The sequence below is a fragment of the Poecilia latipinna genome, unplaced genomic scaffold (genome assembly GCF_001443285.1).
Source record: "Poecilia latipinna isolate Pla-1442-1.1 unplaced genomic scaffold, P_latipinna-1.0 Scaffold3985, whole genome shotgun sequence".
Lineage (NCBI taxonomy): Eukaryota > Metazoa > Chordata > Actinopteri > Cyprinodontiformes > Poeciliidae > Poecilia > Poecilia latipinna.
Window position 1 is genome coordinate 6,606 of NW_015116601.1, and position 26,193 is coordinate 32,798.

The 26,193-nt window shown below is 39.5% G+C and overlaps 3 protein-coding genes across 3 annotated transcripts; 2 read left to right on the forward strand and 1 right to left on the reverse strand.

Annotated features, from left to right (window-relative positions):
- The first annotated feature begins 545 nt into the window (after positions 1–545).
- LOC106942012 (WD repeat-containing protein 35-like) lies at positions 546–13,139 on the forward strand. Its single transcript, XM_015025180.1, has 28 exons — positions 546–934; positions 1,009–1,126; positions 2,666–2,737; positions 3,181–3,273; positions 3,358–3,486; positions 3,653–3,786; positions 4,031–4,196; positions 4,284–4,429; positions 4,638–4,763; positions 5,034–5,219; positions 5,348–5,383; positions 5,473–5,533; positions 6,284–6,428; positions 6,811–6,880; positions 7,121–7,174; positions 7,414–7,523; positions 7,638–7,857; positions 7,947–8,027; positions 8,249–8,385; positions 8,932–9,135; positions 9,213–9,359; positions 9,654–9,786; positions 9,895–10,005; positions 10,339–10,503; positions 10,968–11,108; positions 11,241–11,397; positions 12,207–12,447; positions 12,711–13,139. Exons 1-28 carry the CDS (start codon positions 911–913, stop codon positions 12,859–12,861), a joined length of 3,558 nt encoding a protein of 1,185 aa, XP_014880666.1. The 5' UTR covers positions 546–910; the 3' UTR covers positions 12,862–13,139.
- A 65-nt stretch (positions 13,140–13,204) lies between these two features.
- LOC106942013 (potassium voltage-gated channel subfamily S member 3-like) lies at positions 13,205–17,403 on the forward strand. The gene has a single exon (XM_015025181.1). It carries the CDS (start codon positions 13,916–13,918, stop codon positions 15,269–15,271), a length of 1,356 nt encoding a protein of 451 aa, XP_014880667.1. The 5' UTR covers positions 13,205–13,915; the 3' UTR covers positions 15,272–17,403.
- Positions 17,404–19,826: 2,423 nt separating this feature from the next.
- LOC106942011 (fos-related antigen 2-like) lies at positions 19,827–24,070 on the reverse strand (the record flags this gene model as incomplete). The annotated part of the gene is made up of 3 exons (XM_015025179.1): positions 19,827–21,487; positions 23,502–23,609; positions 23,703–24,070. Coding segments are annotated over 3 exons (1,037 nt in total), but the record flags the coding sequence as incomplete, so codon positions are not given.
- Positions 24,071–26,193: the final 2,123 nt, after the last annotated feature.

Below are 26,193 nucleotides of genomic sequence, written 5' to 3' on the forward strand. Positions count from 1 at the left end.
AAAATTACATTGTAATTTGGAGTTGCACCTCACAAAGAAACAAAAAAATTCAAAGTTGAGAATTTGGCTTTGCAATGTAAATTAATGGAAATTTGGCATCACTTATTTTTTAGGATTTTTCTTACTCAGATAAAATGCTATGCTAAAGTTTGTGTAATGCCTTGTGCTCATGAAAAAATTAGGTTTGCTTAATCTATGTGCAACAGTGCGCTTTAGACAATTACAAACCTTGGCATGTTTAAATTCTTTCATGCAAAACTAGACGCAAAAAATAACTTGCAGCACAGTGATTTTACTGAATTTTAGACAAATTAACTTTAAAACAAGTCTTAATTATGATGCTTTAATGCTTTTTCCTTTTGTTTTTCCTTTTTCGGGATGAATAGATGGAAATTTCATAATTAGTCAAGGTATTGCAAAGCCTAATCCCATTTAGAACAACAAGCAAACGAGCAAGACTTTTCGGCGATTAGGTCGAAAAGTTCCTACCGCAGCACTTTAACGAGAAAAACTACAACTACCAGTAGCACGAAATTCTTGATGCTTCCGGTCTATGGTTACCATGGGAGACGTTTGGAATCTGAAGCCGTTGATGGTTCCAGTCTGTCAACAAAAGCAGTAAAACTTCGTCTGTGAACCGTTTTGAAACGCTGTACCCATCGTTACTTCTTATAACAAAAGAGCGGCTTTACTGTGTACAGTTAGAAAAAACAAAATGTGTTTCCTTTTGTTTTCGTAGGTATTTAAAGCTAACCTAGCTAAGCTAACGGTGTGGGCTACAGTAAAAACGACGCATTCAAACAGGCCACGCGACTAATTTTAGCTCGTTTTAAGAGTTACATTTCCTCACCGAGACATTTATTGTATATTCGTATGTTAAAGTCAGAGTTAATATTATCCCGCAACCACCATGTTCATTTACCTCAGCAAAAAGGTGAGCAGTTAAACCACTGACCAGTATGTGTCATATTGAAAACAACTTCCCTCTTACGTCCCTGTGTCCTGTAGATCGCTATTCCCAACAACATTCATCTGAAATGCCTGTCCTGGAACAAACACCAAGGGTTCATTGCATGTGGCGGAGAAGATGGTCTGCTCAGAGTGTTGAAGCTTGAAACACAGACAGGTAAGTTGAAAGTTTAAAACTGGAGTTCGGTTTCTTTACAGCTTTACTTGCTTTGTGTTGTGATAAAACAATAACAACAACAACAAAAACCTCCGTAATAAACAAAACAAAGATACAAGCAAATCAGCTGTAAAACATTTCCTAGAGGGGAGAGATTAAATAGCAATTCAAATGTGAAGCAGTTATTAATAAAAAAAAAAAAAGGGATGGAAGTATTGCAGAAAATATGGGGAAAGTATCAGAAAAGAAGAACATTTCACAAAATACCAGAGGGTCAAGGAGTATAAGGAAGATATCAGAAGAGATGACATTACTATAAAATACTATGAATTGTATCTGTTTCTGTTATGGGGAGAAAGAAGAAGAAGAACAACAACAACTGTAAATATCTTCTAATGCAATGCAACATGAAAGAGAAAGAATGACATGACATGGTACACAAGGCAATTAGAGAATAGTCATTGATGAAAACAGCTAAAGAGCAGTAAATACAACTAGAAACACTATTTTGTTATCAAGGGGGAAAATAGCTGTTATGGAGAATTTAGTTTGATGATAAGATAATGTTTCACACTGGTGTACTATACATGTTATGACACAAGACATGTAACAGACACAGCAAACCCCTGAAAGGAGGTCCTTTGGTCTGATGAGAATAAAGATGTACCTTTTGGCCCAGAAGCAAAAAGCTGAAATCTAGCAACTTGAACTCAACCTGATAGTACAAAATAAAATTATTTTTCTGCTTAAGAAAAATAGATGCTTTTCTTAAGCAGGGACAGGGAAGCTGGACAGGGAAAACATCTGGAGACCTTATAACAAAAACCTCACAAAAAACTGAAATATTTGGAAGTGTATAGTACATACAGAATTTCACTTTATACAAAAAGTAAAATAGTTGAAGAGGTATGAATATTTTTGAAGATCACTTATAGAAAAAAATAAAGTAGAGCGAGTTTGTTTTATATCGACGTCATTACCTAATAATGCACAAGTTTGTTTTGCTGAATCCGAAAAACCTCAACCTTCAGTTAAATACCTGTTGTAATTGTAGTAAGGATTAATGTTCTGTATGTGTCAGAGTGTATTTATGAAATGTTACATAACATTTGTGTGACTGAGATTATGGGGGAAATAAAACAATAGCCATTACAGTTTAAATGAAATCTGCTGAAACTTTAATAGGCTTACCACAGGTCTCCCAATGTTCAGTCTCTACAAGCACAAGTGGTACCACTCTATCGGTGGGACAGGCCTTCGGTTGTTCTGTAAATGATAAACATACTAGAAAATTGATCAAAACTGTTGCTTTTAAACATCCATAAAGCTAATATCTACATTGAGTGTACTTAATTGTAGGTAATTATATCCCCATTTTGTTCTGCATTCTCATAATAAATTGGGCAAGTATTAACTTCACAGTCACATTAGATTTTTGAATATTGTGATCACAAGAAGGCAGTAATACATGTTTCCCTGATACTGTACAACTCACAATAAATAATAAATCATCTCATTAATGGTTTTACTGTCTTTTAGACGACAATAGACTGAAAGGTCTTGCTGCCCCCAGCAACCTGTCCATGAATCAGACTTTGGAAGGACACGGTGGTGAGTATTGTGCTCAGCATTATATTGCATGATTGTTCCTGCATGAAGTGAAATTAATTTACACGCTAAAAGAAATGCTCCCTTACAATTTTTTTGTGGGGTGATATTTATACTTTTTGACTACATCCAGCATCATAGTATAACAGAATAAGTTACGTCTGACTCAGTAGTAGCACATATTGCAAAGAAATATCTTTCTTCTTAAGATGTACGGCCAATAGGGTTTGATCCTTACGTTTGTTTTAGTCCAGCACTCTATTCTAAAATATATTTTTGAAATGCATATGTAATTGCTTTATGTGTTTTCTTTTCTTTTTTTTATTATTTGTTTTTATGTTGGTAGTTGGTATGTTTATGTTTTTATATTCATACCAATTGTAGTATCCAAGCAAAAATGAGTAAAATAAAAATGATCTCCCTTTTCATACTTGAAACACCTTCAGGTGCAGTGCAGGTAGTGACCTGGAATGAACGGAATGAAAAATTGACAACCAGTGACCAGAATGGACTCATTATTGTGTGGATGCTGTACAAAGGTGAGGACAGCAGCCAAAGTAAGATTTTGTTTGCTTTGTAGCGAATTTGTGTTGCTTAGTTGTCAGCCTTTGTTGTGTCCCAAGGTGCATGGTACGAGGAGATGATTAACAACAGGAACAAATCAGTAGTGAGGAGCATGAGCTGGAACGCTGACGGTCAGAAGATCTGCATTGTGTATGAAGACGGGGCTGTCATTGTTGGATCGGTGGATGGTACTGTTACTTTAAGTGAAAACAATACGTAGCATTAAGGCAGTAAAAGTTCACGTTTGGAAAGATTAAATTGTTTAATTTATTTTAACAAATTTATTCATTGCTTTATGAACACATGGATATAAACATCTTCAGTATGATTCTTGCATTTTGTATTCATTTGTAGGCAACCGGATCTGGGGAAAGGAGTTGAAAGGGAGTCAACTTGCTCATGTTGCTTGGTCTCCTGACAGTAAGATCCTGCTGTTCGGCATGGCCAACGGCGAAGTACATATTTATGACAATCAAGGAAACTTCATCGTGAGTGTGTGAACTTAAATGGAGTATATATTGTGAAACTCGGCCATGTTGAGCTGCACAACCTTCACTCTTTCATGTTGTCATGGAAGAACATTATTAAGTTACACATTCTTTTGGTTTGGTTATAAAAGATTGTGACAGTTGTACCTGAACCCACTGTTTTTCTGAATGCTTTCTCAATTTAAAAATGTATAACAGCTTCACAATCTACTTTTTGCTTACTCTGAATGTTGTTACTTTTCAGATGAAAATGAACATCAGCTGTCTCGCCGGGGCAACCGGAGCTGTCAGTTTAGCTGGAATCCACTGGTATGCAGGAGCTGGGGGTTACAGTGAGCCGGACAGTCCGTGCCTCGCCATCTGTTTCGACAATGGAAGGTGTCAGATCATGCGCTATGAGAATGATGAGAGTGAGCAACTGAAAACCTTTTCACTCCTTGATTTTGAATGTGAGAGAAATGTTTTCTAACAGCCACTTGACACTACTTTATTCTCAGACCCGGTATATATCGACGCTCTGATGAATGTTATCAGTATCCAGTGGAACCACTGTGGCAGTGTGCTGGCAGTGGCAGGTTCCCTCAGAGCCACAAACATGGACAAAGAATTTAATGTGGTGCAGTTCTACACACCGTTTGGAGAGGCAAGTCTGTATATCAAAAAAAGTATAGTATAAAATATAATTTCTATACTTCACAAAGACTACGGTAGAATCAATAACGTTATTAAATATGAAAAGTAATATAACGATGATAATCACCAATAAAATAACAAGTGGGGGTTAAAAAATCTTATGAAATGGTTGAAAAATGTTTCTTTCAATGCTTTACCTGGTGATTGCTTGTGTGCAGCATCTGAGAACTCTGAAAGTATCCGGGAAGCACTTATCTGGGATCTCATGGGAGGGAGGAGGCCTGCGAATCGCCCTGGCTGTGGACTCTTACATCTACTTTGCCAACATAAGGCCAGATTACAAAGTAAATACTAACACTCTTTATTAATACTGGCAGATTGTTTGTGTTAGACACTGCTAAATTCAAGAGATCCTGATGGTCTGACTAATAAGCTTGTTTCAAGATTTCTAGGTAAGGTATACTTGGATTAATTGTTTCAGGGAAAGACTTAACTTTAGGTCTGAATTACTCAGCAAGTCTTTAGTGTCAAGAGAAGTAAAGAGATTTGAGAACATAGAAATGACCGAGATGGTTTGGGTAATGCTTCTTACACTTTTCCTTGTGTTTCACCAGTGGGGCTACTGTTGCAGCACCGTGGTGTACGCCTACACAAAGCCAGAACGCCAGGAGTACTGTGTAGTTTACTGGGACACCAAAAACAACGAGAAGTTTGTGAAATATGTCAAGAACTTAATTTCTATCACTACCTCGGGGGACTTCTGCATATTGGCCAGCAAGGCCGATGAAAAACAACCTCAGGTAATAAAGAAATAAGACATTGGTTTTACTATGACTTTAAAAACCTCCGTTTAGTCTCAGTGACTTGATTAATGTTAGAAAATAGAGATTGTTCTTTCATCTTGTTTTTCTAATTTGCTGATTTACAGGACGATGTTGGATCAGAAACCATGAATCTTGCGAGGGTAATGTTGGATTTTAAATCTCGCACTACAAAATAGTGTGATCTGTCTTGGTATCTAGGTCATATAATAACCTTCTTTGTATTTTTCAGTACGTCCTGATCCTCTGCAATTCTATTGGTACTCCTCTGGACTCCAAATACATTGACATCGGTTAGTCTAATACTGATTTTTCAAATTATTATTGAGAGTATGGAATAAAGTGCTTTGTAAATGTTTTATTTCATTACAACCCCAAGCTTTAAAAGTTTTTTTTGGGATTTTTTTTTTTTTGCTCCACCGACACAAACTTGCTCATAATTATTAAGTGGAAGGAAAGGATCTCTGTTTTTTATTTATTTATTTATTATTTATTTTTTATATTTTTCTTTTACAAGTTATCATATGTGTTCTGCCCTCCTGAGTGGACACAATCTCTTCTCTTTGGTTGCAGCTGCCTGTCTTTACCAGTTCAACAAATGTTTGGCCACTCTTTTTTGTAAAGTAATTTTGGATCACTCAGATTAGAGAACATCCTTCACAGACCAGCTGGGTCTATACTGAGATCAAATTTTGGAGGGAGTTGGTTGCAATCGTTTTCACTTGGGGGTACCAGAGTAAAGGGAGCCTAATGCATATCCTTGGCATGCTTTCAAAAGGTTTATTTGTGAAGAGTTTGAAAACCCTGCCTCATTTTCTGTCTGTTTCACTGTTATGTGTTAACTGAATGCATAAAATCTCTGTTCAATATGTTGAATACAATTTGTGGTTCATGACAAAATATGGAAAAGGTCTGGAGGTATATGAGTGCTTTTCCCACATAATCTGTAAAATAACAGAGAAAAAGCTGGCACAAATTAATTTCATCCCAAGCTGCCAAAAGCTAAGCAGGTTGCATGTTGAATTTTTTCTCTTTCTGGTTAGAACCATTATTTGTTACCATGACGAGGACACATGTCATCACTGCTTCCAAAGAAGCTTTCTATCTGTGGCAATACAGAGTGGCAAAGAAACTGACCGCCTTGGAGATCAACCAAGTGACCAGAACAAAGAAAGGGGGCAGGGAGAGGTGAGTCCAGACATGTTTATTACATTTTCCCTTATTATCAGCTGTGAGAAGGTTTACACACATATTTAGGAAAGAAAACAACATGTTTTCATAAATCTCTGCGTTCTACACAACCCATCACTCAACGCTTATAGTGGAGAACCACAGTGCTATTTTGTGCTTTACTGGCTCATCATTACAGTGCAAAAAGTTGGCCCTGAGAGCACAGTGAAAAGGATTCATTCATTCATGAAATACCACTGAGGTTCCAGACAGTATGGTTGTGTTTTATTGCCCTGCCAAGACTAGCCTCGCACCCGGACCAAAGATCACACCCGAGGAACGGCAGCTGCTTGTCTGTGTGCTTTCTCTTGCTCATGCACTCAGTTTCCGCTGTCTGCAGGTTCTATCACATCGACAGCAATCCATCTGGAGGCAACGATGATGATCCAGACATTTCAAATGCCTTTGCAGTAAGATATATTTTTGCCTCTTTAGTATTTATGCATTCAAAAGTCCCAGTTTGGTAAAGTTTCCACTTTCGCTAAAAGCTTTTCAAAATAGCACCCTCCCTTCTATCTCAAGATAACAAAAGCACTTAAAGATGATTTTAACTATGTAATTAACATGGCTGTACGAATAAAACAAAGAGTTCACTATGAATCAAAAAGTATTACATTTCTTATTAATTTGTTCTGCTTTATTTTCAACAGACAACTCGAGATCCCATCTGCTGCATTACAGCAACAGATAAAACCCTGATAGTGGTATGTACATTTCTGTTTAATAGAAGAAAGGAAGTCAATTCAGTGAGTCAAGGCAATAGTTCTGTACTGTCAGTCAGCTTGTTGTCTCGCTGATTTAAAGTTTTGAAATAAAAGTCACACGTGTGTAAAAACATATCTTTGTAAAAATCAATCAATCAATCAATCAAATTTTATTTGTATAGCACATTTCAGCAGCAGGGCATTTCAAAGAAAAAAGAAATAAGTCTTTGTTGTTACAGGGGCGTGAGTCCGGTATCATCCAGAGATACACCCTTCCAAATGTAGCCCTCGTCCAGAAGTATTCCTCAAACAGCCGAGCTCATTATCTGTCTCTAAACTGCAACTCCAGGTAACCACTAACTGACATCTGCTGTGTTGCAGAATAAGCCAAGATAAGTTTTAACAATAATCTAAGAACATTATATTTCTGATTTTAAGTCTCATAATTTATCATCATCTTCAGTCGTCTGGCCATAATTGACATCTCGGGCTTGCTGACTTTGTTGGACTTGGAAGTTCGTCCTCCCGGAAGCGAAGGGACAGGAGACCAGGCCGCTGCAGGAGATCCGTCCAAGTTTGAGCGTAAAGATGTCTGGGACTTGAAGTGGGCAAATGACAATCCGGATTTGTTTGCGGTGATGGAGAAAACCAGGATGTATGTGTTCAGGAACCTTGACCCGGAAGTAAGCTTTTGAGTGTGATCAGAGCAAGTGTACAGCTGTCTAATTTACAGTTAGAATATGTTAACACATTTCTAAATCTTACTAAACAGGAGCCCATTCAAACCTCTGGATACATCTGCAACTTTGAAGATCTGGAAATCAAATCAGTTTTGCTTGATGAGATTATGAAGGTAAACTACAGTAATTAAGACAAGAAATAATCACAATGGTTATTAACTCAGTTTTTTTTAGTTTTTTTTTTATTTTAAACATTGTGAACTTAAAATTTGGTCACAAAATTATTTTAATGTTACGTGTCAACATTTAACAGCTAAATGTACATTTCTTGAGATAACTACGTAGTTTCAGTCCATGCACATTTATCAGATGATCATGGGTTGATTCTGTGCAGAATCCAGAGCGGCCAAACAAAGACAACCTCTTTAACTTTGAAATCCGCTCCCTGAGAGACAGCAGAGCACTGATTGAGAAAGTGGGCATTGAAGACGCTTCACAGTTCATTGAAGACAATCCTCACCCAAGACTCTGGTGAATTTTTCATAACGCGGTGCTGGAATTATTTTCCCAGATTTCTTTTGTTGATGTTTATAACTTACTCTTCTTTTTTGGAGCAGACATGTAGCTCGCACTGTAATGTTGACTTTTTGGAGTGAAAAGATTGTAAAAACCTTAAAGTAATAAAACAAATCCACTTTTAAAAGGTTCATAATATTTGAACTTTTCTTTACCCTACCAACAGAAAAGTCTAGCTCCCATATGAGTACAAACAGCAGTTTGTGTGAGTGTTTGCAATTGTGTGTTCTCTGGGTCAGGTGTCAGTTCTTGCAGGATCACTTAAAAGCTGGCTGTAACAACAAAACCAGCCTTCCTTATGTATTTGTCATAATCTGTAATAGTAATCATATTTACCATCAACTCTAGGCTTTTCCACTGAAGAGTTATTTCAGAAATCTTGAGATGTATGCAATTGACTTGGATAGCAATAAATAAACTGAACTGAACTGAACTGATTCTAAATGAATGCATTTCATGCTATGTAGCCCTAATCTACATGTGTCATTGCTAACCTACCAGGCACCTCCTGGCCGAGGCAGCCCTACAAAAGCTGGATCTGAAGACAGCCGAGGAGGCGTTTGTCCGCTGCAAAGACTACCCGGGCATTCAGTTTGTCAAGCGCCTGGGCAACCTGCAGAGCGAGCCCATGAAACAAGCCGAAGTGGCTGCCTACTTCGGCAGATTTGAGGAAGCTGAGAGCATGTATCTGCATATGGATCGGAGGTACATGGAGACACTTTATGCCAACTTCTCTGGAATTTCAATCAGTTATTTATATGTGACGGTGCCTGTCTCGGTAGGGATCTCGCCATCAACCTAAGGATCAAGCTGGGAGACTGGTTCAAGGTTCTGCAGCTTCTCGACACAGGCTCTGGATACTCAGATGACGCTCTGCTTGCTCAAGCCAATAATGGCATTGGAGATTACTTTGCTGACAGACAGAAGTGGTATTTAATTCTAGTTTTCATCTTCTAATTGTTGGGAGCATTTCTACATGTCAAGTAGAAACAATGACAACAACAAAAAAAGTTTTCTTTGTGGATTGTTGTGTAATTATACAATTATGACGTCTTAGTTTGGAGGAAAATGGGGAAAAATTTGATTCTGAAAAGAAACAATTGAAGAAGAGAGTAGCCAAAAAGATTGATCTCCACCACCCCGTTTGTCGTTCAATTCTTTTTTGTTTAGGGTAAAAAAGGAGCTGAATCATTGTTCTCACTTCTAAACATCTTCCTTTAAAGGGTGAAGGCAGTCCCATACTACCTTAAGGGGCGTAACCAAGAGAGGCTGGCAGATTGTTACTACAAGTTGGAGGACTACAACGGCCTTGAGCAGCTAGCTGCAGACCTCCCTGAAAATCACAAACTATTACCGGTGCACCAAACTTAAATAAATTATTTTTTTGTTCCCATGAGATTTGCGGGCATTTGGACAATTTGTAAATTTACATCCTATCCCATTTTATTGCCTATCTGTGTGTAGGAAATCGGAGAGATGTTTGCCACAGTGGGGATGTGTGAGCAGGCTGTGAAGGCCTACCTCAAGTCCAACCAGCCAAAAGCAGCGGTGGACACATGCGTCCATCTGAACCAGGTGAGAACCAGACGGATGAGCTGTGGCGCCGGAGTTTCCGAGTGACGCACGGATCCTACAAGATCAGCCAACCTGGATCCTCCTGCCCACCCACTCATAGATATTTGGCTCTTGAGTGTGAATCCTGCTCTAAAACTTTTATCTTTGCTGCAATAGCTCTTTGGTTTGACACAATGTAAAATGATGAACATTAGAGCTTTTGATTTTATTAAATTTTACATTTATAAGCGGCTCTTTAGGGAATTTTAATATTTATTTTATAAATTTAATGTTTTGCAGTGATTAATCAAAAAAGGACTTGATGCTCTTTCTCTTTAATTGCTTTTTCATCAGTGGAACAAAGCCGTGGAACTGGCAAGAGCTCACAACATGAAGGAGATCAAATCTCTCCTTTCCAAATATGCCTCTCATCTTCTGGAGGAAAATAAAACTCTGGAAGCAGTGGAACTTTATCGGAAAGCTCACCACTTTCTTGATGCAGCTAAACTCATGTTTAAGGTGGGCTTAAAGTTTTATTTTTATCATTACAAACAAGTTTTTTTTTTTTTTTAATGTTTTATTATATTCAGGTCAAAAAGTCTGTTCATGACTCCCTGGAATTAAACACCTTTCTTGGATAAAATCTCTCCTTGGCTGAGTGAGATTTGGCCAAAATTGACACTAACTTACTAAGCCACAAGTAAGATTTACGAGCTGCTGGAAGAACTCCAGGCTCAGGGTTTGCTGGGTGTTTTTGGCTCTGTTTTAGTCTGTTCAACCAGGAAGTTTTTACATTTTGGATGGCATTCTTTTTTTATTTTAAAAGCAACGAATAAAACTAAGATTAACGTCTCTTACTGGTTCAGGCTCCTCCTCACAGCTCCAGTTTGTTAGTAGTAATCTACACTTACCAACCAAACAGTACTTTATTTGCAAATGTCGAACGGTGAATTGAGGAGTGTGATCGGGACTTCTGATTATAGGTAGCGGACAAGGAGGCAAAGAAAATGAGTCGACCTCTGCGGGTGAAGAAGCTTTACGTTCTGGCAGCTCAGCTTGTTGAGGACTACCATGAGCAGGTGAAGGCATCCCAGCAGATCAAAGCCAAAGGGAAGAAGTCAGAGGTAATTTAATTCACTTCATCTGTACCCTGTATTTAGTGTGTAGTTAGTTTCTTCAATAAAGCAAATATTGCTTTGGACAAGCTTACTGAATCAACATTATGTACTACTGTGTGTATCATTATTTGTCATTAGGCAACATTCGCACTTGCTGGCCTTCTGGAAGAAGATGCGACGTCGTCAGACAATCGCATCGTTGACAGCGCCTGGCGTGGAGCTGAAGCGTATCACTTCTTCCTGCTCGCTCAGAGGCAGCTCCATGCAGGCTACCCAGAGAACGCCACACGGACAGGTGCGGAATAATTCCCACTTACCTAAAATTATAAATATATCAATATAATTTAAATGTGTATAAATGATTACGGTATTTCTTACGATGATTGATAAAAAACAGCTCATATTTGTGGAGTTTGAATAGATTCTGTTAATTACAAACCAGATTCATCAGATCGTTTTGTACAGTCTTTAAAAGATAAACACGACTAGATTATTATTTTTAGAAGTCTTCTGCCACCTGGTGTTCAAAAACTGAAATCCTGAAATTATCCATTGAAATGTTTCATTGAGGAAATCTCCTCCCAAACCCCCACTGTGAATCATCTAGCTCCTCCTGGTGTTACAGTAACAGTCAGAAACATGCAGATCAGATGTAAAACATGGACCTGTGCAAACATCAATATAATCAATAACTATATTTTCTAAAGTATCATATCTTTGCAAGTCTTAGGAATCACACTACAACAATCTGTGCTCATTCTTGCCTAAACCTAATGGGCGTATGAATTACTTATAATCACAATCACTCATAAATAAGCTTTATATACTCCATTAGGACTTCCAGAATAATTAAATGTCTCAGAAATCAGAATTTTAGTTTAAAGTCAAACCCATTTCTAAATCAGATGAGATGAAGATGATGTAACGATTGTTTTTACTCAACTGAGCTTTGTGTATGTATGACATGTTGTCTTGTGTTACTTCATTCGCCAGCTGTTGACAAAGCCAGTTAGTCTAAAGCTTAAATCTGCTGGGAAATCTTTCAGTGGAAATTTGTCGGTTTGTAGACCCACTAAACTTTGCCTCGTGTTTTCCATCTTACAGCCCTTCATCTTCGTGAGTACGAGGACGTCATCCCCGCAGTTGAGATCTACTCCCTGTTGGCTCTGTGTTCTGCAGCGAACCGGTCCTTTGGCACCTGCTCAAAGGCCTTCATCAAGCTGGAATCTCTGGAGAGCCTCAGCTCTGAGCAGCGGCAGCTCTACGAGGATTTGGCCCTGCAGATTTTCACCAAATATCCCCCGAAGGACAGCCGCGTGGTGGAGGCCCAGCGCTCTTCAGAGGGGTGAGAAAGCCACAGTGTCAAGATCAAACCCTCATTATATCCATAGACATTTCCACTGTTAGAGTATTGACTCAAAACAATATACTACAAACAATAAGCCTTCTGCAAAGAACACCAAGACCATCCTTGGAAGTACGTATGATTATGTTAATGACATATCAGAGCATAGGGGGTCTTTATCTTCTTTGAAAAGTGATTTTTTAAAGTTGCCACAGCATTTCCTGGTATTCCTTCAACCTGTTCTGCTTTTCTTTTTTCATTAGAGCTGAGGGAAAACTGCCCACATGCATCGTGACCGGTCGTCCTATCCAGGAGTACCAGTTTTGGATGTGCAGTGTGTGTAAACACTGCGCATTGGAACAGGAGATCAGTAAATATAACTGTTGCCCGCTGTGCCACAGTGCACTAGTGTAAGGAACAAAAGTTGCCTGGCAGGACTCTGTTTCAGATAGAAAAGGGACGTTTTAAACATCTGCCTTTTATTTTGTGCTAAATGTTCAGATCTCCTAAAAAGGCAGACACGTGGTTATTAGAAACAAGCAGCTCAATGAATACATGCTGTTGACAGTTTCACAGCTTTGTTTCACTTTGTATATGTTTGAAAGTTAAATATATTTTGTCTTCAAATGTTTTAATTTCTTAAGCATAAGAAGTTTGTATCTGGTTTTACAATAAAGTCAAAAGTAAATACACTCACTAAATTCTCAGATTTTTTTGGGGGGGTAACTTAATTTGTTTAATAAATAATACAAGTTCTCAATTTTATATTAACAAGCAATTTTAATTTCATTTATTTTGTCTCTTTCTTTTGTTTCTCTGAGATTTGAAACAAGGGTTTTAGATCCAGGAGTGAAAACCCAGACTTTGCTCATCCCGATGACACCCTACAATACACAGTATTCTCAAAAATCCAGCTTTATCTGTGGTTTGTGAAATTTAGCTGGTATGGAAATTAACTCTAAACAATATTTCCTCAACAACAACAAAAAAAAGACCAGAGCAGATTTGTTTATCCTTTTGCCGTTGCATAAATATCATTTAAACATTTACGGTTCTGGAAGAATGTCAGTGCCCAGCATCAAAGCATATTAAAATCCTTGGAGATCTCACACGAGCTGCAGCGCCATGGCCTGTCCATGCATCACACATGAAAGTTTAAACATCTTAAGAGAGCTTGTCCCAGCCTGGGAGAAGCTGTGCAGAGTTTTCAGTCTGCTGTTCGCTCACATGCTCCTGCAGTCCGGACTGAGCAGAGCCACTCGACAACACAAGGTCAGGTAACTTTATGCTGCCTCTTTGTAACAGATGTTTGTTTGTTCTTATAAGTGTTAGTGATACCACTAATCATTTTTTGTCTAGAATATCCTTTTAAAAAATGCTATCAGTCTCTGCCATTATTTCAGTAGAAATGACTGCTTTACCGGCTTTACATTTCGTCTTCTGTATTTCATTTAGACGTGGTGCATGAATGACGTTCAACATGACACCTGTGTTCTGGTCTGCAGGGGCTCTAAACAGGAAGGAGTTTGACAGCAGCAGGTGCTTCATCATGGTATACGGCAAAGTCCTTCACCAGGCTGATGGCTGCTTCATTAACATCAATGTCGGAGGATTCAGGCAGCGCATGGCTCACTCTGTCCTGAGGAGATTGCCACAGACCCGCCTCGCCCGCCTCCTGCGCTGCACCTCCAGAGCAGCCATTTTGGAGCTCTGTGACGACTTCAGCTCCTCTGAAAACGAGTTCTATTTCGACCGCAACCCAGTTTTTTTCTGCTCCCTCCATAGCTTCTACCTCACAGGGAAGCTCCACTTGGTTGACGGGTTGTGTGTGGTCTCATTTTTCCAGGAGCTCGAGTACTGGGGAATCAAGGAGCACCACCTGGATTTGTGTTGCAGCAACAGATTTCAGGAGCTGATGCGGAAGATATGTTTGGATGAGAGGGATGTTGATCAGCACCGCCAAAGCTCAGGCTCCTCAGCTGAGAATCTTTCCGCTTTAGAGGACGAGCTGGAAGAGTTTGAAGGCTCCTGGTGTGCAAATGTTCGCAGGAATATCTGGATTCGACTTGAGAATCCCAGTTACTCCACCTCAGCCAAAGTGTTGGCTGTGTTGTCTGTGAGTGCCGTGGTTGTTTCCATTGTTTCCATGTGTTTGAACAGCATGCCAGACTTTCATCAGGGGGACTCTGATGAAAAGCGCATAGAAAACCCACTGCTAGTCCTGCTGGAAAACATCTGCATCCTTCTGTTCTCGGGAGAGTTTATTCTTCGTTTGGTTGTTGCTCCTTCAGCCAAGAAGTTCTTGAGCAGCGCTCTGAACATCATCGACTTTTTGTCCATCCTCCCTTTCTATGTGACTTTAATCTGTGATAACACAAAGAAAGACGGGAGTAAAGAGCTGGAGAATGTTGGCAAAGTGGTGCAAATCTTGAGGCTGACCCGAGTGTTTCGTGTTTTGAAGTTGGCCCGTCACTCAGCTGGACTCCGCTCTCTCGGCTCCACACTGAGGCACAGCTCCAGGGAGATGGGGCAGCTGCTGCTCTTCTTATCTTTGGGGGTTTCTCTCTTTTCTGCTCTTATTTACTTTGTAGAGAGAGAGTCCAAAGAGTCACAGCTGCAGACCATCCCTGTCGGCTGGTGGTGGGCCACCATCAGCATGACCACTGTGGGCTACGGTGACACAATCCCAGTTACTGTAGCGGGGAGGCTGATAGGAACCCTGTGCATCGTCTGTGGGCTGCTTATTGTTGCTCTTCCTATTACTAACATCTTCAACAAGTTTTCCAAGCTTCATCAGAGGCAGAGACGGTATAGTTTGAGGTAGAACACCTTGAATAAATGAATTCACATAAATATTTATTAGAATTTCAGAGCATTCGTTCACACAGTTCTTTCCCAACTTCACTGTTGGAGCGAGTGTACTGATCTGTATCCAAATCTGTTTCAGTGGCAGCTGAAAGCATTTAGTGCAGCTGTCAGTACTTAGTCTGAGGTTTCAGCTCAGATAAATATTTAAATCAGCACTTAGAGACATCTAGTTCATCCTCCTTTGACACGTCTTCACACTTTAAATCACACGGTGCCTCACTTAGATTTTATTTCACTGCTTTTCTTCATGAAAGCCACCGTCAGCAGGACAGCAGCCATCTCAGAATCGAGAAGGTCCTTACACAGACATTCTGCCTGTACAAAAACTGATTACATTCATCCTTTCTTGCTGAAGAATACATGCAGGGCAAATAAAAACAACAAAGAGCACATTCACCAATAGAGACGTGTGTAAAAATAGCTATAACAGGATCAAGTTTGCAAAATTGCAATTTTATTGCTGATTAAACCAGTTGAAGATGTAAAAGGAATGGCATCCTCAAAGACACTGCCTTCCTTTTCACAGATGATACTCCACTTTCCTCCAGAGTCTACGCCACGTATGGTAGGATTTTCTTTCATGACAAATAAACAAATGCAAATATATGTAATTATTCAGTTATGTGTGACGTGACGAACGCTCAGTCTAAAAAGATGTTTTTGGCCTTCTTACATATTTAGAGCCATAAAACCTATGTACTGTGTAAATTATGTGTCAGTCTTAAATTAAAGAGCTACAAATTTATATCTAATCTTAGGTTTTAGAACAAACAAAAATGTCAAAATACTTTAAATTCACCTTATAATGGAGTAGGTAGTATGTGCATTTCATGATAGTTCAATGGAAGTTTTTGAAGGTTTTCTGTCCGTTCTTAGAACGCAAAGGAATCTGTAAATTGTAGGAAAGAACCAAGTAAGTCCTGGAAATATTATGAAGGTATAAGTAGTACAGTCAAATTCAAGAAACCACTTGTAAAAGTTTGAATTGACTATCTGACCCAATAGGACCACGCCTAAAAACTCAACTTTTTAAATTCCATCAGAATCGGGATACCTTAATTCTCGTGGTTAATCTGGGTTTCTGTTTACAAAGTAGCATTAAATCCCAGCTAACGTCATGAAACTCTGTCTGAAACAACCTTAATAGTCTCACTAATGTCACACCAAGCTCTCTTCAATTCTGTACAATAGAAAATTTCTTTCGTGTTGCAGGTGAAAGATTTTCTGAATCATAGTGAAAACAAACATTATAAGCGTGCATGTCTGAGCAATGATGCAGCGCAGTGATCCTGTAGTTCAGGTTATTAAAGCCAAGCCTTCTTCTTTGTGTTGTAATTCCACAACAGTTCCACTTGAGGGCAGCAAACGCTAAGATGTTTACCATTGCACCCAGAAGAAGAAGCCTCAGCCTTTTTTACAAAAATTCTTATTAGCAGGAAACGGAAACAAAAAAACAAAGTTGAACCCTTTTGACAAATGTCTTGTTTGGAAAATGATCCTGCTCTCTCATGTGTGGCTAATTTTTATCCAAACGTTTAGTCTGAATAACCAGAAAATAATCAGAAATAGCAAGTTAGAAGGAATCCATGATCAGAAGAACATATCGTGGCTATTTTGTCTGAAAATCCAAACTTACATGCACGTGTAAAATTTTAAATATGCTTATTTGCCATCATTGACTTGATAAAAATACAAAAACTCGTCTTTATGCCAGAAATAACATGATAAAATGATCCACGATCAGAACTAGATAACCTATTGTTGCTATTTTACTAAAAATCCAAACTTAAATTCAATTCTAAAAAGTAAAATGTGTGTCATCAGTGAATTTATGAAAAATACAAAAACTGATCTTTTCAGCCTAAATTGGTGTTGCATCCAAGGTCTTGAACTTCTAGTAATACACTCCACGCATAATAAACTTAGTTCTGCTGGTTAACATTTGTCGGCCCTGAAAAAAAAAAAAAAAACAGTTTGTGATCAACTTGACAACAGTGACTGAACTTTTTCTGATGCTCCTTTCATGTTTTTCTCCAAAACAGAATATGTTTAGTTGTGTCTAGTTGAACTAGATTTGCCACAGTTTAACAAAAAAGATCAAGGTTTTACGTGAAACGCTGTAGTTAGGCCTAACTAGTATTTTCATACTGAAACATTTTTGCATGGATATTTTTTATATTTCTTTGGAATAGTTTAAAGCTACTCTTATAATTTTGAAAATTTGAAGATAATTTTGTCTTTATGTCAAAATCTGTATATGTCATTATTTCTTAGTCATGTTGATGCAATACATATAGTTCACAGTGGGATGTGGACAAATATTTCTCTTAATATGTACTCTCTTGGGGCAGATTTTCAGCTTTTTGTAGATACCTGATGTCTTCATCTAAGTCACACAACTGCAAATCTATGATAGATAATATATAAACATCTATGTTGATGATATTATGACATTGTATGTTATCTGTTTACTGAGAATCCTACAGCAGTTTGAGTCATGACTTAAAAATGTAATTTGAGTTCTTGAAAATGGTTTTCTGTGTTTTATCACACTTATGACAATATGAGTGTTTGAAAATATCTGTATTTTAGAAATATAGAGGTGGAGTGATGTGGTTTTTTTATTGTTCTTCAGGACATCATGACTTATTATCTTTCCTCACTCCTGGATTATTTTTGCATCATTTATTGCTGAGGCATCAGCCAAGTTACATCACCTGTTGATTTTCAGGGAAATAGATATTCCTGGCTTAACACCGTTTAGCTCACAGTCACATGTGGACAAATGTTATTTCTAAATAAATTCACTGTATGAGCAAAATGACTGGGGCTTTTTTACTTTTTTTATTTTCTTTTTTTTATTTTCATGCACATTTGCGCCAGCTGCTGTATCACGGTATATGCTGATGACATTCTGATATTTTCTGTTAAGTAGTTATTCATGAAAAAATGCTTTTTCTGTTCCCTTTTATTACTATGGACAATTTTATTACCTGAAGGTTTCTGTCATTTAAAAGGAGTAATGGGATTGCTAATGCTTATTCAGGATACAAGGACGTCTATTGTAACACTTCAGGATTATTTTGAGTCTTTTACCATGGAAAGCCTCTACACTGTTGTTTTGCACACATAAAACAAGTGCAAGCTGAAATACACCTTTTTCTACTACATGTAGAAAATAAGTTAATTTCTGTTTAATTGCAATTTTTTTATTGCATTTTTTATTTTCGATTTCATGCATTTTATTTTTTGCTCAATATTAAAGTAAAAAATATATATAGTTTGTATTCCTCATAGATGGATAAAAAAAAATAGAAGTGCTGAGGAAAGCTTTGATTTTATTTTGTGCCTCATATGAAATGTATTTGTAATATTGCCATCATTAGCAAAAGTAATGGACCTAAATTAAAATCTCGACATCCGGTGACCTGAACGAAAGCATGAAAACAGACATTTTCCAAGATGAAAATTATTTTATTATTACTCTTTTAAATTAACAAACACTGCTATACATATTGCTGTTTTTATTCATTTTGAATCATTTTGAACAGTTAAAGCATTTGGGAAAACAAAAAAGAAGAAGAAGAAGAAGAAATTGTAGTTCAACTGGCGACAGACAGCAGATGACATGTACAGTAGAACATCTACAGTCGATGGCTTTCCTATGTGTGTGGAGAGGGGGGCTCCAGAACGCTCCGACATAAAGACATTTAGACGGTTTTGGTTCTCAGATCTGTCCCTTTGTGCTGTCCAGCCAAATTAAAGATTCCCCCCCCCCCGTTGATTGAAAACAGCCAGTCAAATTAAAATTACATCAAAAAACAGCTGACGAGTTCTTTCTAAACGAGTAGCAGCAGCTTGGATTGGCTTTAAAATGTAGTTTTCTGCATCCGGGAATCATCTCAAATTCTTGTCATTAGAAAAAGAAAAGGGCTGTTTGGGTTCAAACCCCGTCGCGTTAAATTCATATGGAATGTTTCAAGTAAACTAAATATATGGTAAATATCGCTGTTCTGTCAGTGCATGATAGCCCAAGCCCACTTCCCCTTTAACATATACAAATGATGAACAAGAAGTTCTTCAAAGTGTTCGCTCTTTCACATCAGGCCAGCTGTAGAGAGAGTCTTCTTCATCCTATTCCTCGTCGTCTAAAAGTACCTCCTGCACCCAGAAACCAGCCCGTCTGAGTTGGGTTTAAACATCTTTGTTGTACTAAAAGTGACTGCTTTACAAACACCATATAGCCTATACATATTTATATATATAAACAGGGTTGACATCATTTGGCAGCTGGCGACAATCTGGACCACCGTGGCTTTTGTTCAAGTTTGACCAAAAAAATCCCTCCTTCTATTTTAGACGAGGACTGATGAAACACAGGATTTACACGTGCCAAGAAAAAGCGGATTTGGCTTTTTGAAACCCGAGCGGCCCCTGAGAAGGCAGCGGCGGAACAAAAGGATGTTTATTTAGAGAACGAAGCGGAGGAGGGTTTTGTTCAAACTTTGTTGTTTTTTTTTAATGTCGGAGCAAAAGACGACTCACAACAATTAAATGAAACCTTTTTTTTTTTTTTTCTTTTTTGAAAGTACCACCTCTGCCACAGTCACTCGTCACGAACGACGGGGGTTCTACTAAAACACATGAGAGATAATCCCTGACATCAATGTAAATCACATACACTTTGTCCAAAAAACAAACAAACAAACAAACAAACAAAAAAAAAAAACAGGGTTCAGGTACAGAATCACCAAGGAAGAAAAAAAAAAAGCACACAATACTACTGCAAATTCAAGCCACTATGGCAAAACAAAGAGAAAATATTTATTGAGGAGCTGGATGGCTCAAATTCTCTGTAATGCTGAGGAGGTCACCCTCAGGTCACCTTGCAGATTTAAAGGAGAGGACAAGAAAATTCCACCAGCACAGGTCATAAATACACAGAGAGAGATGGAAATAACATGAGAAAGTGTGCACTCTGTCCTGAATTGAGTCATAAGAGTCTGAGAGGAAAAAATAAAATAAAATAAAATGAGAGTCTTGGCCTCTGCAGAAATCCCAGCAGAATGCTGACCTCGCTTGGTGATTTGTTACAGATTGATCGGCAGAGTGCAAGCGTCGACCGCATGGCTTTTTAGGTGTTTTCAGAAAAATATATTAACAAGTCGCTCTCTGGATGGTTGTGTTTTTTTCTTCTTTTTTTTGTCGTAAATGTCAGTAAACAAATCAACACTCTGCAGTTGAAATGCTGAAGGGATGGCGGATGATTGCACACACGTTGATGGATACAAAAACGTTCAGGCTGAAGGAGGAGAAGAAGAAGAAGAAGAAGAAGAAGAAGAAGAAGAAGAAGAAGAAGAAGAAGAAGAAGAAGAAGAAGAAGAAGAAGAAGAAGAAACGCGGCGTAGCCCTTACGGGTCTCCCCCTCTCCAACCTCCCTTGCCTCCCATCAGGAGGGGGAGCCGACTCACACGGTCAGCTTGGTCTGGACTTTTTCAATGTGCTTTAGCGAGAGCCAGAGGGTCTCGGGATGGAGGGGCAGTCTGTCCTCGTTGTTTTCAACCACAGTGTTTGTTTCCCAGCTGGGCCTCGGCGCCCCGCCCTGGCTGACTCAGAGCGCCAGGAGCGTGGGTGAGTTGAGGGAGTCGGAGGATTGGTCGCCGCTGCTGCTGCTGCGCCGGTGGGCTTTGGAGCAGGACTCGGAAGAGGGCGAGGGGCTCTCGGGCTCCATCATGTTGGGATAGGTGAATATGAGGTTTTGGGCGTTTGGCGTGGCTGCTGGGGTGGACGCCACCACCACCGGCGTATTGAGGCTGTCTCCGTCCGGGCAGTACATCCCGCCGCTGATGCCGCCGCCTCCCAGGCAGATGGGCTTGATGACGGAGCGCTGGGGCTTGCCCACCTCCTCCTCTATGTCCTCGGGCTCCTGCTTCACCACCACCTGGTTCATCTGTGCACGCGGATTCAGGCTGGGGCGCATGGTGAGCTGCAGCGGGTTGCACTGCTGCTGCTGCTGCTGGTGGTGGCTGGACTGCTGATGGCGCTCGTCGACGGGCAGCTTGCACACGGGGTTGTGGGCGACCAGCATGAACTCTAGCTTGTCTTTCTCCTTCTGCAGGCTCTCGATCTCCTTCTGCAGGTCGGCCTTCTCCTCCTCCAGCTTCTCGGTCTCCTGTTCAGAGGAAGGACAACATCAGCTGGGATGTTAGGGCAGCGGCAAGAGCGCGACAGGTCTGAGAAACTATGGACAAACTTTGAAGGAAATACGAAATAAACGTCAGAAATAGATTTTTGGACAAACTGTTAAACTTTTAAATCCATATGTGTTGAAAATCAAGTAATATCTCTTTACATCTTTATCATTATTACTAATATATGACATTATTATTATATTACAATATGCGAATATTACATTGTAATGATTTTAATAGTTATATGTATAAATATATGATAATATATTCAAATAACATAACTACATTGGGGATTTTTATTGTGAAATTATTTTTCATTAAAAATTCCTAGTTGCAATTGTTTTCCATTGTAATATATTTTGTTCCTCTTCTGATCTATGTATTTGTTTTTTTTCCCCCATTATTTGTTTGTTTTAATGCCGTTTATCTTTTTATTTTCTACGTGAATATTTTTGGTTTACATTTTCAAAATATTCCACCAAAATGATTTATTGTCATTTTCCAGTTTCCATTCTATTTATTTACTTATTTTTTCCTATATTTTTCCTAAATTGATATTTATTTATCAATTGATCAATTTAAATAATTATATTTTATGAAAATATAATTATTTATTGTTAATCAGTACATTTACTTCTGATTCTTCTCTTTTGTTTATATTTTTAATTTTTCTACATTATTTATTCTATTACTGATGTTCTGTTTTTATTTTTTAAAATATGTTTTATTTGTATGTTTTTTTCTTACATTTATTGTTCTTTCATTCAGCCATTTATTTATTAAGATACTAAAAACAATTAGTATTTGTTTCATTCTTTTAATTTACATTTTTATAACAAGACCTTTTTATTTTGGTGGTATTCAGTTGTTTGACTTATCTATTTTCTTATATTTTTCTAGTGTTGTGTTTCTTTTGGGAATTTTATAGACCTGTCATATTTGTTCTCCCTTTTTTTATTTCGTTTTTATTTTTGTATCTTCTTTTGCTTTGTTTCACTCGCTTCTGCAACGTGCCGCAGTCGATTTCTAAGCAGAATTCCTGCGGCTGTTTCTGTCTGAATCTGACAGTAATCATACAGAAAAGCCTGAGAGCGAAGGGAGTAACACGCAGCACACGGCAGACTGCCTTTTGTTCAGAGATTTGGAAACAAAACGATCATTAATCTGTACCAAGTCTATTAATTCGTTCAGCAGAGCCTCCAGAAGGTTTCTGTCATTTCCTAAAACACCAAAAGAGGGCAGTGTTCATCCGCTTCTGTTTCTGTTGATTTATTGTCAGGAGACCTCGGGACCAACGCCATGCAACCTGTAAGCCGAGTGTCTGAATTTGAGCGTCGCCTAATGACTCTGTGTTGCTTGTGTCTCTAGGGGATGCCATCTCCTCTGGCCATTGTACACAGACGTGTCAAATCAAAAGAAAAAGAGAGGAGGAAATTACTGCAGGACGTCAGACCGGCAGCGATAAAGCCGACATGCTGTCTGAGAACTTTGACTCATGGGCAAAGGTATCAGGAAGTCCTTCGTGAGGACTGACGCGAGTCTTCAAGTAAACATTGCGGCTTAATTTCACTGGAAAGTTTCTACTTTTGGATCAGTAAAAAAAAAAAAAAAGAGAGAAAAAAAAAGGAAAAAATCCAGTGTGATGGTCTTTTTGATTTTTGGTGTGCGACGTTTAAAATTTTGCCTACGGCCAGATCCACTACTCCAGGTTATCTTCCTCTTTAATTGTCTGACAAGCTCAGCCTCTCTTTAATTCCACTAATTAGTCCATTTAGATGCCGTTACTGTCTGCCTACGAGACAGCCCAACCTCTGTCTGCAGCCGCCTGAGACAAAAAGCTTTTCAACGCCTGTCATTTCTTCAGTCAGAGCCAGCACTTAAAGAGTCAAACCAGTCCGGCGGGGTTGCAAAAGCAGGAGTGGAGTTCAGGCTCTCGCCAGAACGCCCGGCTTCACAAATAAGCTGTGCACCGATCAGCTGGACGGTGATGCTCACCCCCTGCAGCATCTCCGTCAGCTCCCGCCTGCGGTTTCTACATTTGGCTGCGGCCAGCTTGTTCCTCTCCCGTCTCACCCTCCGCTTCTCCTCTTCCTCCGGGGTCAGCTGCGTGCAGAAGAGAAGAAGAAGACGCGTTAGACGAGCTGTTGGATCGATAGGCGGGGGTGACTGTGATGTAAAACTCTCAGACTAACACACCTGTTCCTCCCTCTTGCGCCGTCTGAGGTCGCCGGTGGAGCGGATGACCCCGGGCCGGGCCAGTGTGTTGTGCGGCAGCAGGCTCGGCCCGTTGGTCAGGTGATGTCCATACGGGTGGGAGCGGGAGTACGGGTTGGACATGGAGGTGATGACGGTCGGCTGCACCATCCACTGCAGGTCTTGGCTGGTTGTGATTGCATTGATTGTAGGGATGAAGGCACTGTTGGAGCCAGGCATGTCAACCCTGTACTTCTGGAAAAAAAAAAAAACAACAAAAGGGAAGAGAGAAAAAAAGAGTGATGAACGGGTTGAAAAACAGTCACCATGTTCGGCCAAAACTCGTCTTCGCCTCTTAATCCTCTGAGCATCTCAGTGCATAAATTTGCTGGAAGCACCAACACCGGGTGTTGCATCCAACGCCTCCCACCATTATTAAATTCACACATCCCCCCCCCCCCTGTTTAAAGGCTTATAGTAATGATTCAATCCACGTCGACTGTAACCCCCAGAGTGGAACGGTGACACATGCAGTGAATCATGTGGGGAAGCCCAAAGGTGTCCGGCACATCTCATTGTTCTACAAAAAGCAGAATGAGACCAACGGTGATGAAACATCTGCTCTGTGGAACGGGTCGGTTTGCTGCCCATCTGGAAACTAAAGAAAGCATTAATTTGTGGAAAACTTTAAACCTAAAACAGGCACCAGTTTCCGTTGGTTTTTTCTTTTTTATATATATATCCACAGTTGCATCTCCAAGGGCATCCAGAGAGGGTAATGTCCACCCCAAACCAAACACTCCAAAGAATAGCTGTTTTTATGAACAGGAATTCAAGAAAGGATCGAGTCGTCAACTAGTTGAAAAGGTTTTCATTATTTGCTTATTTCTTTTTGACTTATCATCGTCCTTTAAATATCCAACTTTTGAGCATCCTCCCAATATAGCATGGAACTGCAGCATACTAAAACCCACACTTTTTTTTTTTCTTTCTGTGATGGTTCATTACACCAAGACAGTAATTTTAATCCTTTTTCAGAGTTTTCTGAGTTCGACCCTATTTCACAATAAAAAAAAATCCAACTGGAGAAGCAGCAGGGGTTTCGTAGAGTGTCTGCATTGGATAAACACTTTTCTGAGCAGATCGCTGCTCCTCCACAGATGGAGGACCTGTCAGCTGCGCGTAATTTACGCACGTCCCGGGCTCCCCGAGCCTTCCCCCCTCCACTTATTCCCGACTTTCCGTCGGATATCCCGGCAGTCTATTGGAACTTTGTTTATCACAATGACTCACTGTGTATGGGATTTGTCCAGCACGTGTGAACCGAGCTCAGTTCCAGTAAGAAAGGGGGAAGCGGCCAGCTCGAACAAGCCGGGAATTCTTATCCAGAAATACGGCACGGAGAAAGAAAAAAAAAATCCTGTTAAGTAATAAAACAAGCATGGATGGATAAACTCGCTGCAGCAGAGGCACGGACATTCCTTGGAGTCGTTATACGAAATGCTAGAGGCGTGATAAAATATTCTATTGCTCCAATAAACAGAGAAACAGGAGGTCATGTAATGGAAAACTGGCAGTGAGTGATTACAGGCTGATAGATGCGGGCCAAAAGTCGTTTACTGTAAGGTTGCATGAGCCTGACGCCACTTTTCCACAGAAGTGCAGCAGACGTAAGACCGGGGTGTGGGGAAATAACATGCCTGGTCCTGGATTTATTTTTATATTTATATAGATATATATTCCGAAGCATTCAAGCACGCTGCAGTCTGAGTTAATATTCAGATCCCGTTGTCTTTGTTTTCTAAACGGCTCAATGGATGGCATTTCCTCAGTAAGGAAGCGTTATGCAGGCGTTTGATCGCTCTGTCCGTGCGAGCTGCTTCCCGCTGGAGGAAATGTGCCATGTGCGGCCGAAGAGCCCGTCGCGTCCAATCAGACGGTCCGGTACATAATAATAAAATATTTCCGCAATATTTGATGAGCCGCAATCACAATCAGCTGAAAAAAGAGAAAAGAATAGAAAAGAAAAAAGAAAAGAAAAGAATAGAAAAGAAAAAAGAAAAGAAAAGAAGCGCTGCTTCTGAAGAGCGTGTTTGCGTGAATTTCACCCGGCTCCACACATGCCTGTTGCATCCAGAACACGCTTTATCTCCGATCAGCTCAGTCTGTCGGTTCTTCGGGGTTAAAATGCATAATAAAAAAAAATGTATCTCAAACCAGCTAGACGACACAAAGAAAGCCACAGATTTACAGATAGACAGGACTGCATGTCAGCTACAAATCAGAGGCTTGAATCCATGGCAGTTTGAACTGAATAGCAATCGAATCGTGTGAAACGCTCTGTGCTAAATAATAAATGCTTTGTCTGCGTGCGTAAAATCCAGATTTTTCGCCGGTAAACGTGCGCGTTGGTCACATTTTCCAACATTTTAAAAACATATTCATTCGCTAATACGGCTATTTGTATTCTACAAACTCATAATGGGAGGGGGGG

Coding starts and splice junctions, on each gene's coding strand:
- LOC106942012 (XM_015025180.1), top strand. CDS start 911: ATGTTCATTTACCTCAGCAAAAAG. Junction 3,787..4,030: donor ACAATCAAGGAAACTTCATC/GTGAGTGTGTGA, acceptor GTTACTTTTCAG/ATGAAAATGAACATCAGCTG. Junction 8,028..8,248: donor TGCTTGATGAGATTATGAAG/GTAAACTACAGT, acceptor GATTCTGTGCAG/AATCCAGAGCGGCCAAACAA.
- LOC106942013 (XM_015025181.1), top strand. CDS start 13,916: ATGACGTTCAACATGACACCTGTGTTCTGGTCTGCAGGGGCTCTAAAC.